Source organism: Xiphias gladius, chromosome 20 (genome assembly GCF_016859285.1).
Source record: "Xiphias gladius isolate SHS-SW01 ecotype Sanya breed wild chromosome 20, ASM1685928v1, whole genome shotgun sequence".
Classification (NCBI taxonomy): domain Eukaryota; kingdom Metazoa; phylum Chordata; class Actinopteri; order Istiophoriformes; family Xiphiidae; genus Xiphias; species Xiphias gladius.
The window spans coordinates 20,521,103-20,540,155 of NC_053419.1; the positions used below are offsets into that span (position 1 = coordinate 20,521,103).

General features: G+C 39.6%; 1 protein-coding gene across 1 annotated transcript; it reads right to left on the bottom strand.

Moving 5' to 3' along the window:
- Positions 1-2,929: 2,929 nt before the first annotated feature.
- Positions 2,930-13,373, bottom strand: LOC120806353 (aquaporin-3-like). Its single transcript, XM_040157413.1, has 6 exons — positions 13,266-13,373; positions 11,226-11,352; positions 9,698-9,835; positions 7,593-7,711; positions 4,508-4,725; positions 2,930-3,701 (listed from the first exon to the last, which is right to left on the bottom strand). The coding sequence occupies exons 1-6, from the start codon at positions 13,371-13,373 to the stop codon at positions 3,521-3,523; spliced, it is 891 nt and encodes a 296-aa protein (XP_040013347.1). The 3' UTR covers positions 2,930-3,520.
- Between the last annotated feature and the right edge of the window lie 5,680 nt (positions 13,374-19,053).

Consider the following 19,053-nt stretch of genomic DNA (forward strand, 5'->3'; position numbering starts at 1 on the left):
GGCACACACATGCAACAGAGAATTTCTACTGAGAGAAATTAGTCTCAATACTGCTGACAAATGCTTGTTCCATGATGGTTGTAGGTTTTTGAAATATAAAGAATTTCAAACTCTTCCAGCAGCGTGGCGTTGGTAATTCTTTCCTTTACAGTGTCGGGATTTGGATATTTTGCACTTTAGATATTTTTAGATTGGACTGCCAAACCGATTGTGACTTATCTTGCTCCCATCAGACCGAAAAAGGGTGTATCAACTTTAACTCATCTGAATCATCTAACTGAGTGTGACGCAGAGACAGGAAGCCACACAACAGGTGATAATCAGGGTAATCACCTCGAGTGCCATGCAACATGTAGCTTACTTGAGCCTTTAATGTGGTTAGTGTGGTAGAGCTCCATTGTAGGACCTTGTTGTCTGAAAATGTGTGTACTGTTGCCCCATGTGCAGCGCTGTTGCATTGTAAGACAGCGGAGGTGGTATTGAAAGCACAAATGAATTGCATGAGGATATGAAGACAATGAGCCATTCTTTTCGCTTTTTTTTTTTTGGATTGCTGTCATTAAGTACGTGTGTGCATCCACCTATGCAGAAAGTTGACGGAATAACCTGTTGCCCAGGATTGTAATACAATTTGTTCCAAAGGTGATTAAAAGTGAAGGACAGATGTTTGTTTTAATGATAATTTATTTTGGATGGGTATCCATGGCATTGTCATTAATCCATGACTGAACATGAACTAAACTTTAAAAGCCATTATCCTCTTATTATAATTTACCCTGATCCAGTTCAAACGATGTGGTAAACCGTGCACCAGTGCGGTTTTATTGAACATTTGCACTGAACTGTTCAAGAGAGACCTACAAAAAGTCTTGTGTTTTATCCTGCTTCAACGTTTTTAATCTACCAGAGATTTTTTTTTAGTGTTTGTTGTTTTATTTGTGTGTGTGACTTTCTGACAATACTCCTCAGTAGTTAAAGTGTTGGAAGTTCATTACTTCACCACACAGTGGAGCTGTGGCCTTAGGCTTTTATGCTGCTTTGCCTGCACTGACACGCCTGTGTGACATGACATTAAGATTAGGCTGGATATGGGATATAATATTCAGTATGTTTAATCTTAAATGAAAACCTGCTACCTGTCAGTGTACATATTTTCATATTTCATAGCGTATCCTTATATGTTGGCAGTGATCTGAGGTAGGAAACAAACGAATGTGTCAACCATTGAGAGGGCTCTTGTTACTCTTGCAGTTCTTGTTGCTGATTTTATTTTCTGGTAGATTCCATTTTGCATTTCTATCATGTTTTTCTGCCACAGCATCCATAGAAGACTGACTCCAGTGCATAGGAAATGAAAAGCATATTTGGATTTACTTGGTAGTTATACTGTTCCAGACCAACAGACCTTGTCATATTTGTAATGGAGCTTTTTCCCTGAAAAAATGGTTGAACCTCGTCTTTGTTTTGCTTTGACATCTTTTAAAAGCAAAATCAAGACACTGCTGCTGCTTACTCTGCTTCTCTTCTGCAAGTCAACAGAACAGGAAGGTAAATTATAATTTCAGAGTGAAATGGTTAGATTGACACACGACATGTTTGGTTTACTGCTGCAAAGTCCATGCCAAAGAAAGACTCCAAATGTCAAACACCCGTCTCTGAATTTTCAACCTTTGTAAGATCTGATGGATTGATATTCCTTTCCAGAATCGAAAAATGTCACCACTGATATTTTGAAGCAGAGTTTACTTTTGCTTCTCCGACAATGGCAATTGAGCATTGATGGACATCTGTGGAAGACACTGGATCAGTGATATAAACTTCTGATATGCACGTGTGTGTTTGTTCTTTGTTGTGTAATTGTACTGGGAGTGTTATTTTGAGCAAATACCTCTGACCTTTTTTTGCCCTGAATGCCCTTTCAAACCAAGATCAAATTTCTAACAGTGATAACCACCTGAGGCACTATAAACCAAAAGGCGCATATTAACAGTTTGAGGGTATTTGTAATGTAGCAAATGTCACTATTTGCATACCAGTGAATCTGGAAGGCCAGCTACTGCTCACCAACCAACCCAATGAAAATACACTGTTGACGTCTTACACTGAAAATACAACAGCCTTATTTAAGTCTTAGTAATATTGTCTCCAAGGGCGTAATTGAGGTAATGATACAGTGATTCTTAAGATACAAATGACTAAACACAGATAAAAAGGTGCTGATTCTTAAGATACAAATGACTAAACACAGATAAAAAGGTGCTGGCCATTTAATCTCAATTTTAAACCACCTGTTATGATAATATCATCCTGATCAAGGAGCAAGCTGAAACAATTGTTAAATTAGGTCCAAAAATAGCCAGCAAGTGTTTGCTTGCAGGAGAGGGCATGCAACATTTGTGCACCAGGAGCAAGTCGGGAAACAAGAGAAGCAAACGGGTTTGGACGAGGTATGCACGGTTGCAGTTCCAAATCAAGGCAACGTTTTTGGGTAAATGTTGTTGTTTGGCCTGACCTGGGAACATTGAAGGTTTTGCTAAAAGCAGAGAAGACTAAGATTTATTTATTTTAAAAGATAGTAAATGTATGTGGAGAAAAGGAAAATCCTGGTGAAAATTAGTCCAGTCTGTGTGTTTCAGGTGTTTCATTCTCAGTGTCTCTGGGAGGAGAGAGGGGCGAGTAGCCGCATACGTTGCCGTCAACAAATGAGTTGAACGTGTTAATTAATGAGCTTGACAGGTCCTGGTAGGTTGACTTTTTTTTTTTTTTTAACCTTAGGACAGAGCTTGGCTAGCTGTTACCCCCTGCTTCAAGTCTTAATGCTAAGCTAAGCTAAGCTGCTGGCCCCAGCTTCATATTTAATGAACAGATATGTGATTGGTATTGATTGTCTCATCTAAGTCATCTAATTTCAGATTTTGTAATGCTATCATTGACATAATTTTTAACAATGCTTTTTTTTTTTGGTTTACAACATATCTGTTTATGGGTGTTTGTAAAAAGAAAATGTGCCTCCAACTCAGGAATCCTGCTAAACTGGCATACACAGGTCTTACACATGTAGGAAATTGGAGTACAAAAAGTTGAGTGTGAATCCTTTTTGATTTAATGGTGATTTGGAAGTTTCTTCCACCTTAGATTGAAATAAACAAGGCAACTTTCAAATACGTCTTCAATTTGAACTGTCTTTTGTTTAACTTTTTTCTCTGACCTTATTTATTTGTTTGTCAGACACGTAGTGTGAAGGAAATAGTTTTGTGCTTCAAGCAGAAATGAAAGGACTCAGTGGAGTTAAGAAAAATGAATTCAAAAACAAGTGCCATAATTTCCTTAGAATCTGTTCCTGCCTATGATGAGATGTCATAAGATGTTTTCATAATCATTGACTGGTGGCTTTAATGTTATCCAGAAAGTGGTGTTAGTCAAAACCAAAAGGGTTTTCCTAAACATCTAAAGATAGAGGTGTTAGGAAAGAATGTTATCTGCTGCAATATAATTATTTTTAAAAAAAATCGAGATGAGCTCATGCATCGTCATTGGTTGGAATATTGGAAAGCCCTTCCTCCTCCTCCTCCTCCTCCTTCTTCTTCTCTTGCACTTCTCCTTCTAAATGGTGTCCAATCATTAGCTGGTACATCAGCACACCCACCACTGCACCCAAGAAGGGGGCACAGATGGGCACAAAGAACCAGTAGGTGTTTGCACTGGAAGAGAAAAATTGAAAAACCTGGAGTGTGGTGAGGTGTTATTTTAAAATTTTTATTCAATTTATCTACCGTAACAGAGCTAAATAAAATACGAGTGCATATCAGAAGTTACAGAAATGCAATGCTATAAGCCAGAAAGCATGTTAGCCATATCAGTGTTAAGGGTAACATTCTAATATGTTATCCATGACGTGTTTTAATATGTTTAAATGGACATTTCAGTACTAATCAATCTTTAAAAACAGTTGTACAATGTCTTCTGTGGCTCTGGAGGAAGCTTTCCAAAGTTTGTGGAATAACCCTGATGATGTCTTTGGTGTTATCTTAGACTGGGCGTGACACTTAAAATTTTTTACAGAAGCTGTACATTACAAACTGGATATGTGCAAAGTTTGAAATAATTTTGCACTGAAGCAGGATGGGTGGAAAGATGCTATTGCTATTGAAATTTGTAATGCTATTTTGTAATTCAGTAACATTTTCTTTAGAATTTACTTTAATGTCACTCTTTCTAATTTGTGGTTTGGTGGGAGTAGTGAGAAAACAGCTTTTATTGTAGCATAAAGAAGAGTTCTGTTACTTTTCATTGATTAATATCTCTCTCAGCCAATCAAGTTTAGCCACAGTGGCTGCTACAAAGCCATCTCCTCCTCAGCTCCACTCAGACTATCTCCACTTTGAGCATATTTGACTTATTGGATTAATAACTGACAGGTTAAGGGTGGTAAGTGCTAAAATTATCATCAAATCTTCATTACCTCTATCCAGTCAATCTTGATTGTCCTAAACAGGTCTATACTCACGTGAAGACCTCTCCACCCCAGCCTGCAAGAGCCGTGAAGATGCGTGGTCCCAGGTCCCTGGCTGGGTTGACAGCATACCCAGAGTTGAAGCCCATTGACAGGCCGATTACCAACACCACAAAGCCTACGGTGAAGGCCTCCAGACCTCGAGGGATGGGATTGTTGTTTGGATCAACAATGGCCAGGATGCAAACGATAAAAGCAGCTGTTCCAATAATCTGAGATACAGAACAGGGACAGTGATATATTAATATTTTTTGTTTACATTAATTCGATGTGATCCATAATTCTTTTCATCAGAGAGACAAAATAATTCTGCTGTTGCATGAGCAATCAAGAGTCATTTAATACAGCATTTTAATATTTCTCCTCGGAGATGTTAAATACTAAAACAAACCTTAACTTTGCAAATTTATTTCTCTTGTGATTCCTATGAAGTATGTTTAATGTGAATTTGTTTTGAAAAAGTTACAAACTTTCAGACAAAAACCTTCTGCTGAGAAATAAATGTCAAATCTTTCCATCATGTTAAAAATTTTCGTCAGAAAACAGCACATTATAGAACTTCCACTGTCCACTGAAGTATTCCAACATCAATAGATAGCGGAAGCACTTTGAGGTAAGCTTGGCTGAAGATAGTGTTTCCTCAGTTCACCTGGTTTCATCACCGCAGGTCTGGAGAACAATCAGCTTCACAGCATACGCACACAGCCAGCAGGGGCAGCACTACTAAATGATGTAAGAGAGCTGCAAAGAGCCAAACATTTTAGGCAGGTGTGCTGCAGTTTTTTTTGAGTGAGCACTGCCAACACCAGCACAGAGGAATTTCAGTGACAACAAGGGTCTTGAACATTTCTTCCAAGATGAAATGCAAAAAAAACAAAAACAAAACACATTCCATCAAAAAGAGCACAGTAGCTGTTTAGTAAGTTAGCAAACAGTGTATTTGCAAGAAATGTCTTTTTATATCATTTGCTGATGATTGTTAAGCATGGAGCAAGCAAGCACATGCCTGTTAATGGTCCTCTCAACTGTTTGGTAGAGCGCAATTTGAGTTGTGACATCCTGTTGAAAAACTATTTGCACTAAAAACAATACGAAATATGTAGTAGGTTGGAAAAAAAAGCTACATGTTTAGTTTTTATTTAAAGGTGCTACATGTACTTGCTATTGCTACATAGCCAACATTAGCATTAACAGCTGTTTACTTACCAGTCTAGAATAAAAGTCTCAAGTTCAGCATTAAACTTCCTTTACTCACCAAGAGCTGTCTCCAACGGTGGAACGCCAATGTTAACTCTTGTTTTGCTTCTATTTCTGTCATTTCTTTTCTTCTACTGAAGCTAGCACGCCAACCAGCTAGCCCTGTCCCGTCCCATCTCCTAATACCACTTTGTAAGTCTATATACTATAGTAAGTCACTCGCCAGTCTGCCCTCAGTGCAACATCAGAGGACGAAGAAGTAGCGCTGCTCAGAGGACGTAATCTAACCTCTTGTCTTGTACATGCAACAATGGCTGAAGCTCTTGGTAAGTGAATAGCTGTTAATGCTAACGATGGCTATGTAGCCATGTAGCATCTTTAAACAGACTCCCCCTCTATTTTTGGTTAACAACTGTGAAACTAGTCTCACATTCTTTATAAAGTCTTTACATCAAGGTAAAACACTTAGAAGTAGACGGTGCTCTGGTGCTGCCATGGATCGATTATGAGACAATGGGCCTCTGAGCACAGACTTGTAAAAGACCCCATGACCGTGGGCTGGCCCCCCTGCCATGCCCTCAACCCCATGTCGTCGTCACGCCATACATGCTAACTGCAGCCATTGAGTGGAAGTGTGTGAGAGAGTCTAACGTTTGAGATTGTGGTAGAAAGGTTGTGTATATGTTATGCTGTATGTGTTAATATGTGTGTGACTGAAGGAGCAAGTGTTGTGCAAGTGAATGTGTTGTTCATGGTTATGTTATTTTGGTAAACATTAGTGTTTTGAGTTAAGCCAATTCTTTTATATTGAATATATATTAAATTATTTTGAATTCATTTGCACTTATTTTCCTTTGGGGAGAATAATTCTTATGTAATTTAATGTAGTTTTGGTTAAACCATTATATACTTATATTGTGAAATGTTCTGGTATTAATTAATTAGCTCAGATGAAATTTCATCAACAGTGCTTCCTAGCCTACCACTTACTGCAGGTCCAGATTCCCTGTAGGTCTAGAACCAGTAACAGATACATGCAAATTGCGCCCTACAGTACGTGTTGATAGTATGTTATGTCAACATGTTGACTTGTGTTTCTGTCTGCTCAGACAACCTAACAAACAATTTTTCTGCCTCGTGGCCTGAGGCGCACACTCAGATCTCTCTAAAATGAAAATGTCACTGACACCTGGTGTAGGAATGTAAGATCTTCTTGAGATAAATACATGTAGCCAACAGCAGAAGGATTATGTGTGTTATCTTCTGACACACAAGAATCTAATTGAACTTCCTTTTGTTCACACTTCAAAGTTTAGACTGAGGGATCATTTGAATAGTGGCACTGACCTGTTCATGACACTGTCTGCTGCTTTTAAGAGGTTAGAGAAGATAAGAGAAGCTAAAGTGATTTGATTGGCTATTAGGCCATTACCGGTTTGACAGATTTCCATATCGTAATTTTGAATAATAAGAATTTGGGGCTCCAGCAGTGGAGCAATGCACTTCCTCTCACACACTGAGATGAAGTGACTCAGCCATGTTCTTCATTCATCCATCTCTTTGAAGAGAAACTTGTATTTGAGTTACTGCTTTAGTCTACTCAGCTCAACCCGACGTGTCATTGTGACCTCAAGTATCTATTCAAGTCTATGTTTGTTTTCTTTTTTAAACATTTGAAATTTGAAGTTGTTGTCTTATACAACAGACAATGGACACCGACGGATAATGACTATTAAATATGTTCTACTTGTGCAGCACTTGAACTGTTGCAGCCAGAGTGTAGGACCTCTGAGAGATGCGCTGATTTAGATGTGTAAACTATTGAATAGACGTGAAATATCAAAAAAAAAAAAAAAAAAAAAAGAAATCAAGTCACTGTTACCTGATCAAAGATCCCATTAACCAGGGTGAGATGTTTGGATGGATATGTGGCAAAAATTCCAGCTGTGGCATTCTTCCCCACCACAATCAGCTCCCCATGGCCAAAGTCCCATAACGCATCTGGTGAAACATTGTGCAAATCACTCCAAAATATCTTCACTATCTCACTATCACTTAAGCAACCTGCAAATTTTAGGTTAAATTGGTGAAATAATGTATGTTTCAGAGATACAGTCGACAGCTACTGCAAACAGTAAAACACTTGGCGTTTCAGTTTCTTTACTTTCTGCCTGGTTACACAGCTGCAGTCAGCACTGAATGGGGCCCGGGGATGCACAAACATAGAAAAATATCACTAGATATAAGCATACAGAGGTAAAAACAATAAGCGCAAACTGTGACACATAGGTTTTCATACAAATGAACACACAATTGCAAAGCACACATGACACAATATGAACACAAATCCATGAATTCATGTATGAACATCCCAACCCCCTATAGAAGGCCAAAGATGTTCTCCACCCTGAGTCCCGACTTCGTTAATTGATCATGTGATTCACAATGTATTTTTGTATTGAAGACTTTCTCATCTGAAATATCTCAAGAACTATGGGATGGATTGAAATAAAGTTTTGTACACAATTCATGGTTCAATGACTTTGGTGATCTTTGACTTTTACTCCTGTGGTACCACGAGGTTGACATTTGTTGTTCTGATTGAAATATCTCTCGAATTGCTGGATGGATTGCCATGAAATCTGGTACAGACATTCATGTTCCCCTCCGGATTATTTGTGGTGACTTAACTTTACCTCTTGCGCCATCACCTCTCCAGAAATTTGTCACATACTTTGGTTTAAGGACAGATCGCTACAAGCTAAACTAAAATGTTTGACACGATAAACATAAAAATGTTGGCATTGGCATTGCGAGGACGTTAGCATGCTGGCATTAGCATTTAGCTACTGTCAGCACCACTGTGCCTAAGTGCAGCCTCATGGAGCCGATAGCATGGGAGTAGACTCTTAGTCTTGTTCCTCTAATCTTTCTAAAAGGCAGAGGATTGGGGTGCTTTTCTCATTATAGCTAAATGGTATTCATGATATGTTAAATGATCGCTTGTGTAAGAGATTCAGTAGAAGAAAGCTACCAAATGTGGGGCATATGTCATGGTTAGGCTGTGGCTCTCCCTTGCTCCCCTCCCTTGCGTCTCGTTTGTCCCCAGTTTGAATCTGTCCCAGTCTGTGTATAAGTTGGTGTCCGTTGGGCGTGGCTACCCGGTTCCACCTCCACACCTGACATCTATCCACTAATAACCACCTGCAGTATAAAGACCCTGGTTCTTCACTCCATTCTTTGCCAGGTTGTTCTTTCTGCCTAGTGGTACTTATGCTCAGGAGACTCTTAATCCGACTATGTATTTCTCCTTGTGTTTGCATGGCTCCTGTTTACTCCTATTCTTACCTGTGCTCCAGGTCCATCCACCGCTGCAGCTCCTGTGTGTTTTCCTACCTCAGCTCTGCGTCTGTCTGTCTGTTCTGCCAGGGATCAATCCATCTCACTCTCCCTTGCTCCCCCGTCTGCCCAGGCTCCATTCCCCAAACCCTCACACACCAACTCTGTCTTCCCTGTTCCACTGTCTGCCCTGGCTCGATTTCCCCCAACCCTCACCGTTGCCCATTCACAATAAATCAGCTTTTGAAAGTATGTGTTTGAGTTCTGTGTTTGAGTCCATATTTTCAAAAAGCCCAACAGCATATTAGTCAAGAACTGCACAATAAGGTGCAAGTATAGGTGCCCCTTTGTTCACCGACGTGTTTAGTCAGAGTAAACAACCGTTTGGCTTTGTTCAAACAGTAAAGTAGCTACAACGTGTAGCAAATCTTTCAATGTCAGCCTTAAAGCTTCTGTATTCTGAAGTAAGTTGAAGGTTCAAAATTGTCCTTGGGGTCCAGCCAGCTTTTGTCCCCACCCCCAGGACCTGCACAAAATACTAAGTGTACCACTAACAACAATTTGATTTTTTTCATGGATAAAAGGTGCACGGCTGGTTAAACACTAACATTTTAATTAATTTGATTAGTCTTCGTCAATTTCACATACCGGAATACATGCCAAATATGATCGCTGCACCCAGGAAGGCCCCAAGAGTCTGGAAGAAAAAGAACAACGGGAACTTCCTCCAAGGTTCTCTCCCAAGTAAACACAGTGTGAAGGTCATCACTGGGTTCAGATGACCACCTAAAGATGAGAAAAATATAGAAATCTATACATGTATCTGATTCTTTGTGATTCACTGTGAGAAAACAAAAACATGGAGGCTGCTTTATCTCTACAGCATACAGTAGAGCCCCCTTTGTCTCAGGCAGAGAGAAGAGAGTTCTGAGCATACCATATATCCAGTAATTGCGGTTTCAGTGAAGTCCTGTTAGGATGGAAGGTCTCTGTGACACAAATTAAATTGGAAGGATGAAAAGATTCAGAAAAGTATTCTTTTTTTTCAACCTGGAAGGGGGAAGGAACTGCTCTGATGGCACACTCATGTGGGTGCCTCACTTGTATTCATACCTTAATCGTGTCAGGTTAGGAGCTATCTAATTATGAGAGCTTATTCTCTCAGATGCAATGTGTATTAGAGGGGGACAGCCTCATTATAAAGGCACTGAAGAAGTGAGCATGAGCGAACTGCAGACCCCTTTGTAGTGTTGCTGCTTTTGACAGAGGATACTGGGATTGAAGATTGACTCACTCACTTTCCTTTCAATTACAGACCGCATCCTTTTCAAGTTAACGGATAAGTGCCCTCTTCCTTCTGTGTGTCTCTTTTAAACTTCTACATTCTTCTGTCCACTTCTTCCTGTTCTGCTTGCCCTTCTGCCTCAAGCTGTCATTTGCCTGGCAAACACATCAGTGTGGTAAATACTGCACTTCAGATAACTCCCGGTTTACCTTTTGCTGATATTTAGTATCTGTCTAGCCATCAATAATAATGACTCACTGTTTTATTGATGGAAGTTTGGGGAAAAAAAGCTGAGTCTTGTATGACAGGTACTTCATGATAATACAAATAGAAAAATAACTGTAGCTCAACTAAGTATGGTTTTCTTGATCATAATAAAGTTTTCCTCCCTGTTCCTAAGTTAGCCCTTACCTTTTTTTGACTTTGGGTCCCACAGATTCCACATAATTGCTCTTAAAATAGTTCTTATTATTTTAATTATTCTTAAATAATTGTGCAATTTGTTTGCTGCCAATGGGTTGTTACTGTTAGACCCGTTGTTGTACAAACTGTTTAAAACTCCAATAACAGAAATCCAAATAGACTTATATGGATTTTGCGGCTGTGCTGTGTAAAAAGTACTGTCAACACAGCCACAGATATGGATATGTTGTACTTAAACATGCTTTACAGCTGGGGTCTCTGAAAGCCCAAACAGAAGAAATGTGACATTTTCTAGTGGACCACTGACACATGTCCTGCAATTCTCATAACATTAGGAGAAGTCATGACGCATAAAGGTGATAAAACAATGTTTGCCATGTTTTATTAGTTGTTAAAGAGAACATTATAGGGTTAAGAAAATTTTAAGGGAAGCAGTGCAGCGCCTTAAATACATTAGTATATCCTCACCTGAGACTTGTCCACTCACAAGGATGCCCAATGTTGCAGCAAATCCAAAAGCAAAGTTAACAGTGAGGAATGTGCCATGGGATCCTCTGCTCAGCACCAGCTGTGCTACTGCACCACAACCGAACATCTGGATAGAAGAGGGAAAACACTTCAGGCAAACAATCTGGATTTATTTATTGACCACATATACCTTTTTATGCCTGCCTCTTTCACATTTCCCAACCATACATTTTACTATTTTGAGATCCAACCAGAAATATGTTGTCAAGTGGAAAAAACAACCCTGAGATGAAGTTATTTTTGCAGACAGACAGTAGTAGAAAAAACTTGAGACCATAATAAAGCCCCACAGTTGCCTGACCTGGAGTCAGGTGTCCAGCTGAGTCCTGCTTTTTTGTCTTATCCAGGGTGTGTCTCTGTGACCTCAGAGGTCATATGAATGTTATGGATGGGCTTTGTCTGGGAGTATTGATGCTGACAAAAACCTGACTCCACCTGCGGAGTCTTCCTCCACGGAAGGCCGGGTCTGACCACCGAGGGGACCGGATTGCCAGCAGAGCAAACGGTATCCTAGAATTAACAGATCAGTCACAGCTGGGGAGCAGAATAACAAATGGCCTGGCACTTCACCATTGGTGCCCTCTCCTGATATTTTTGTTGCCTGTGGGTTACAATGAGAAACAGAGGGATTCCAGGTTGTTTTGCACTCTCTGAAAAATATTTTGTTTTAATTTGAAAGATTCTTGTGGCTTCCTAGCGTGTGGAAATAGGTTTCAGACGCTGTATGAAGTCTTCTATCATTAGTAAGCAATATGGATAGAAAACCATAGGGTTCCCTGTGTGTAATTTAAGTACAAAGAAGGAAATTAATGCAGGAGATAATTTATGGAGGAGTTCTTAAGAATAAAGTTAACATTTCTCTGTGTTTCTTCAACTCATAGACATCTAAGAGAGCAGGAATTTAATGGGAAGAGAGCTGCAGTTAAAGTTTCATTACCTTTTTAGCACTACTGTAAAAGTAGCCTTTGAACATCAAATCAGTCTTACAGAGGAGACCCGGCGAACCTCACAGAAAAAAAACCCAAATTATTCGCTGTGTTGTCATCAAACAACTAAACTTTCGCCACGATAACATCCTCACCCCTTTCTCTACACAAACACGTTGGTCAAGGAGGATGCAGAATCCCTTGGTGCATTTTCAAAAGGTCTTTTTCTCTTCCCTCATGTTGAATTGAAAAGCTGTTCGATGGCTTTAGGATGTGTTATTAGTGAGAAAATAACCTCTTGCAACTTGTTAGCCATTTATCATGATGTGATATATATAGATAAACTGTAAACAATAATTGTTTTGATCACCATCTCGCATCTTTAGTTGTTGGCTGGATTCATTGATCTCAGGCATACTCAGCAGTACTGCTATAATTTTAATTTTATTACATCTCCATATGCTATGTATTATATGTGTATTTTACTTGTTACAATAAGCAGATAACTTGCGCATGCAGAAGTTTAGTGGAAGTTTTTTTTTTCGTGGTGACGGTGGTGATAGTGTTTTCCTTTCGTTGATAGGCTACCAAGAACTGGCCAATCACAGCTCACAGCGCGGATTCAAGTGTAGATTCAAAGGTACTTAGAAAGTTATTGCACTTTTTAAGAGTCAAATACCCAAAGAAAATGACAAAAAGAACAAAACATAAGGCATACCAATTTTTAACCAGTTGTCTAGTTAACCAAATTTAACCAAAGGTATTTCAAAAGCAAACCTGACCATATGATAGGTTTCTTGAATAACCAAACACAGTTTTCATTACCACTTTACATGGCAAGTTAACAATTCATTTCCTCCATTTTCAAAATAATACAAAAGCACAGTGTACATCCCCTTTAAAGTTCATTTTATTGAATGGAAAATTAAGCCTCTACCTTAAATTCTAATGACTTTAAATTGAGCATTCATTAATTTAGCCTTTCGTATTTTACACAAACAAGCTGATCCACTCAGCCCCCTGCGAGATTAATGCAAAAATACTCTGTACTCACCACCAGAATTAGGGTTCCCAGGCATTCTGCCAGGGCCTGGCGGAGGAGCACATTTCGGATCTGAAAGGTCCCTGCCAGTTTCTCCAAAATGTCTTTTTGTTTTCCCATGATGCAGTTATTATAAGATTATCTTGAGGTAGGCTCTGTGGTCTACGATCGAATGTGTGTCAGGCATTGTGCATCAGCTTTTAGGGGTCTTGTGAGGATCCCTCCCTTGGTAAGAAAAAAAAGAGCTCTTCGGACTGCCTGCCACTCCTAAACAGATTTCCACCCATCTCTTCCTCACAGCTTTTTGTGGCTGCTGAACTCCTGATCTGACTTACTTTCAGCAACTATCTCTCTACACCTCTGCCAAATATAAAAATAAAGCTATAGACGCTAGAAGCTAACTTTTTTCAAACTTCCTTACCCTACTTTACCCAACTCCAATTAAAATGTAAGTCTTTCTGTACATAAAACTGCAGATTTATCAAGCGAAGCACTTCATCCCGGGGGACAGAAGATGACAAAGACCCTTTCCCAAACTGATCTCTCTTCACCAGCACTTCACACTCACAGCTGTGGAAGGCTCTCCACATTGAAGGGTCATGCATAAATAAACAGGTAAACTGTGGGATGCAAACAACACTCTCCACCGTAAGTGGGAAGAATCAGTTGCCATGGATAGTGATATACACTGTGCTCATCAAACTGTTCGAGCTATTGTTTGGCATTTCACTGTAAATGGGCTGATTCCTCTCTACCTAACAATATTTAGACCCACGTTGGCTCTTAGCTGAAAGATTAAGAGGGGGGCACTTCTCAGTGTTGTGTGTCTTTGTGTTCTTGAGGTTTCTTGGACTAGACAAGTAAAATGTGCGTGTGTTTTGCGCACTGATTGTTTCACCGTAAATGCGAAACATTCTCAAAACAATTTCAGAGGGACGAGTTCGTATTTAAGTCCAAAAAAAAAAGTGAAACTATAACAAATCTGTAAGAAAAACCTCATATGATACATGTGCATCTGTCAGGGGTGGTGGAGTGTAAGTCAGCACCAGTGTATGTCAGAGGGTTTTATAGTCCTCTTACATTACCCATTAGCCGGTTTGGGGCAATCTTTAATTTAGTTAAGCCTCCACAAATCTTGTAAATGGCAGCAGAGTCAATAGGATGAGGTCATAGGGGACACAGTGAGGCTGAGCCATAGTGTTACACTTTCAAGTATAGAATACAGCTATTTGGTTTCTGCCAGGTACAATTACTGTTTAAATACTGTGCACCGGTACTGATAATTAGAGAAACACTGTAATGTAGGTGCCAGGTTTTGACAAGGAAGAATGCCTGGAATAAAAATGACAGTAATGCTGCTTTTGTTGCATCGATTTTGATATTTTTTAAACTGTCCATTGCGAGTCTGACGATGTTATAGAGGCACCAAGCTAAACCAGTTGAGTTCGCCTTTAATTCCTCTCTGAGCTCACATAGAACATATTGCAGGAAGAAAAACACAAAGAGGTGTTTGCTCAAAGATATGTTTTCACCTTGCTGTAACATTCAACGATTCACCAGTGCGCGTGTGTATGTGTACTTGCATTTGTGCAACCCTCTTCAAGCAGGCTAATGCAAGCGTTATCATTATCTCAGAGTGCACCGTAATTAAGACATTCACTTCTCCTGCTTTGTTCAGCATATTAGTGCTATGGGAATGGACAGAGTATACAACTGTGATGGTTTATCTCAGATGTTTGTTAAAGTCAGACTGACATGCTGTATTGGCACAATATATAAATAAACACCCCCGTGATAACCCCAATTAACATATTAATTCAAATACTGCTTTATCTACTAAGTCTATCGAAGATTTCTTTCCTGACCAGTTGTTTTCTCAGTATGTTCTCTCATGAGGCTGCTGCCTTTATTTTTGCTGTATGTGTATTTTGTGTTGCAGAATCACCTTCCTGAGCAAGAGAGGTACAAACGTACAAGATCTAAAGCAAAATTATATTCCCTGGTAGAATTTCAGGGAACCAAACCACTAGAAACCTGCAGTATATGTTGGAGAAGGTTATGTTTAATTATAATGAGAGTTAATAAATTTGATATTTTGATATGTTTGATATTTATGAAAATACACCCTTAAATGGATTAAGAATTATTGCATTCCCACATCAAACATAAAAAAATTGTGAAATAAAAGAACAAGATGTTGGTATGGAGTAGCATCCTTTATTCAGAAACACACACACACACACTGTCATATATATATATATATATATATACATACATACATACATACATACATATACAGCTGGATAGCTCAGTGGTTAACACTGCTGTCTTTGGAAACTCACATATCCAGTGTGGACCCTTAGGACCCCTATGGACCCTTAGGCAAGGTCTTTGATGCTGCTGGCCTATGAGTGAAACCACTGGCTCGGAGGTCAACAAGACATTGAGGGATCTGTTGGAATGCTACTGTACAAGTAATACAAATTGTACAAGTACAAGCGATATATAGATGTTTCGAAACCCAAACATCAATGATACAACTACTAGCTCAGTGTTCCAACATCCGCAAATGCAAACTGCTATCACAACTAGAGATTGATGAGGTAGGAACAGCGTACATGGAACGCTATAACCAAGTGGCTGGCATAGTGTACAGGAACATCTGCACTTAGTATGGGTTGGAGGTCCCAAGGTCACAATGGAAGACACCTCCTAAGGTGATTGAGAATGACCAAGCCATGATCCTGTGGGACTGACAAACTGGTGATGGCTAACCATCGACAAACAACAGAAGAAGGCAGTAGGGATAGAAGTAGCGCTCCCAAGCAACAGCAACATCAAGAAGAAGGAACACGAGAAGATCAAAACATACCAAGGGCTGAGAGAGGAGCTAGAAAACATGTGGGGAGTAAGGGCAACATTGGTGCCAGTGGTAATTGGGGCCCTGGGGGCTGTGACCCACAAACTGGGAGAATGGCTCCAGCAGATTCCGGGTACAACATCTGAGGTCTCTGTCCAGAAGAGCGCGGTCCTAGGAACAGCTAGGATACTGCGCAGAACCCTCAAACTCCCAGGCCTCTGATAGAGGACCCGAGCTTGCGGAAGACACACCACCACCCCCCATGGGAGGAGAATGCATATATACATATATATATGTATGTATGTATATGTATATATGCATATATATATATACACATAGATATATACACACACACATATATATATATATACACCATTCAGCCAAAACATTAGAACCTGTAACTGGTTTTATTGTTGTGGCTGATCAGTGTATAACTCGTATAAGACAAAGCTTGTCCCAACCAGCAGGCTGTCAGATATGCTAAGGTGCTGGGTTTATTTAGCTGAAGTCTTTTAAACAAAAATCACAGGGATGCTCACACGGGGTTACCCCAGTGAGGCTTTTGTCACACTGATTCACTTGTTTGTCTCTCCGATACGGACCTACCACAACCAACCAAAGTGAGGGCAGGGTTAATCTTGTCTTTTCGCTTTAAAAATTAAACACACAAGCTCATGATTTATATTTTATATTCTTGGGCTGGATTCATAATGCATTATGTTGTGTTCCGTGTGCAAAATCAAAGGTCATATATTGTTCACAACAACATGTAATGTGTTTCATTGGGACCACGGCAGAGCCGACCTGACGCATAAGTGAACTAAGCAAACTGCTTAGGGTCCCCTAGCCACCAGAGGGCCCCCAAGAGTGCTCAAAATGTCCCACAAGACCGCTGCATGTTTATGTGGTTGAGGTAGAAGAGAAAAAGGTAAGAGACAAAGATGAATGGGTATAAGCTTATTATTTACATAGCCATGATTAAGCCTGGTGTCCTCCACAGCGTCCTCTGAATAAAATGAGTTTCCATTATCGGTGGATCGTATGAAAATTCACTGCTAATGCTAGAAGGTGCTCAGCGTGTGTGGACACACGCAGGAGAGTGGCAATGCATTAGCATACCATCAATGTCAAGCTTACATCCCCGAATGAAGCTAATCAGTATTCCTACTGTCATATTAATGTAGCCTACACAGGCACTCAGAATCTCAAACATACAGGAATCTGGTAATATCACCAATCAGCCTTGCCTATATATGCTTCAATCAAACTCTAATGGAATTTCAAAAAAAAAAAAAAAAAAAAGAAAATGTTACTCTGCTGGTAAATTATAAACGAGCAAAGGCCGGAAAAGGTGATGTACTGTAATGAGAGTGCACAATATCTCTATTGTTGTGAGTAGGACAGTGGTTACAATGGTACATTTGAAGGTGGCTGTTTTGACCCCTAAACTGATCTGAGGGGCCATCTTCTTTCACATTTTTGTTATGGAGAAGGGGTTCACTCTAAATGAAAAAAAAAAATGAAATGGCATGGTGAGCCTCAATTCAAATGCATCCGGTGAAAACCGTGAATTTTCCAAATAAACTGAAGGATGTGAAGTGTTCCTTTATCGGCTGAGAAAATTCTCTTCCTCATTAAATAGCGCTGAAAACTAAGTTCTTAGCTCAGGAAAAGTTGTTTTTTTTTGGTTGGAGATACATAGTTCTCACAAGACTGTGATGAAAATTGTGAGGCCAAAAGCAATAAAATGGAAGCGGAAAAAAAAAATCTCCCTCTAATTCTGTGTGCGGGAACATGCATGCTGAGACGTATTCCATGCATATACGGAACCGTAAAATCTCCCTGAGCTTCCAGCATGGACTAATAAAAACGTCTATAATCTCTCTGTGAAGAGAAATTATACTTTACTCAGAATTGCTTCAGTGCGGTTTGTGATGAACACTTTCCTAGATTTTCCTGAATGTTCATAATAAAGCTCTAAATGGACTAACAGTGATCTTCATTTTACTGTTTTATGTAAAGGTAAAATAAGTACAGAGCTACATTCACACGTTCCCCATCATCACTGCTGCTTGTCAGACATAATGAATATTTATTCTTTTGTAAAACTAACAGGCGCAATGGCAGAAACAATCAGAGGTAATGATGTTTGGAATGAACTTGAGTTTTTATGTTGGCGTTGAATCATGGCCCATATATGACAGAACTCCCCAGAAGCAGTTTTATGTATGTGCTGTAGTAAGTGACTACTCAGCTCATTCCTACTGCTTTCCCCTAGGCTCCATATGATGCATGCACCATGCAGATAATCGTTTGCAATGCATTCTTATGCTGAATGCAACGCAAACTAAAAATGAACTCTCAGATGCTCTTATGCCATACAAATATTGAGCATGTTCGGCCTGTTAGAATCATATGGGAAGAGATTTATTATGGTCCATGTCATAAAAAAAAAACCAAAAACATTCACATAGCATTATAAACATGCTGCAACAGTCTAGCTTTGCTTGACAGCAACTTGCAGAGATGCAAACCAGCGTAAACACAGAGAAGGTTCAACTCCCGAATCATCACTACAACTTTTACATACTGTATAGCTTGTATTGAGATGTTATTTGCTGTGCTGTTATCAGTCAGTCACCCTTCAGAAAAACAGGAACCTCCAGACTGAGTTCAAAAAAGAAAATAAAGACACATTTGGTCTCTGGTCACCATCCACAGCCACAAGCCTAAAAAAATGGACAAAATAATAAATAGACCAATAAAAAAATAGTTTCTCTTCTTCTGTTGTTCCAGTTTTGGAATGAATAGGAGGAAGGCAAACCTCATATCAGGGGCCATTCGCTTGTAGAAATTTTGTACTTTTGGGATTCCCATGCTGTGCCATACCACCGTGCAACCACAACTATGATAAGAGATCACGATTTTCCAAAAGAGTTC

Coding starts and splice junctions, on each gene's coding strand:
- LOC120806353 (XM_040157413.1), bottom strand. CDS start 13,373: ATGGGAAAACAAAAAGACATTTTGGAGAAACTGGCAGGGACCTTTCAG. Junction 9,836..11,225: donor TGTGAGTGGACAAGTCTCAG/GTGAGGATATAC, acceptor TCTCATCTTTAG/GTGGTCATCTGAACCCAGTG. Junction 3,702..4,507: donor TGGGGTGGAGAGGTCTTCAC/GTGAGTATAGAC, acceptor TTTCTCTTCCAG/TGCAAACACCTACTGGTTCT.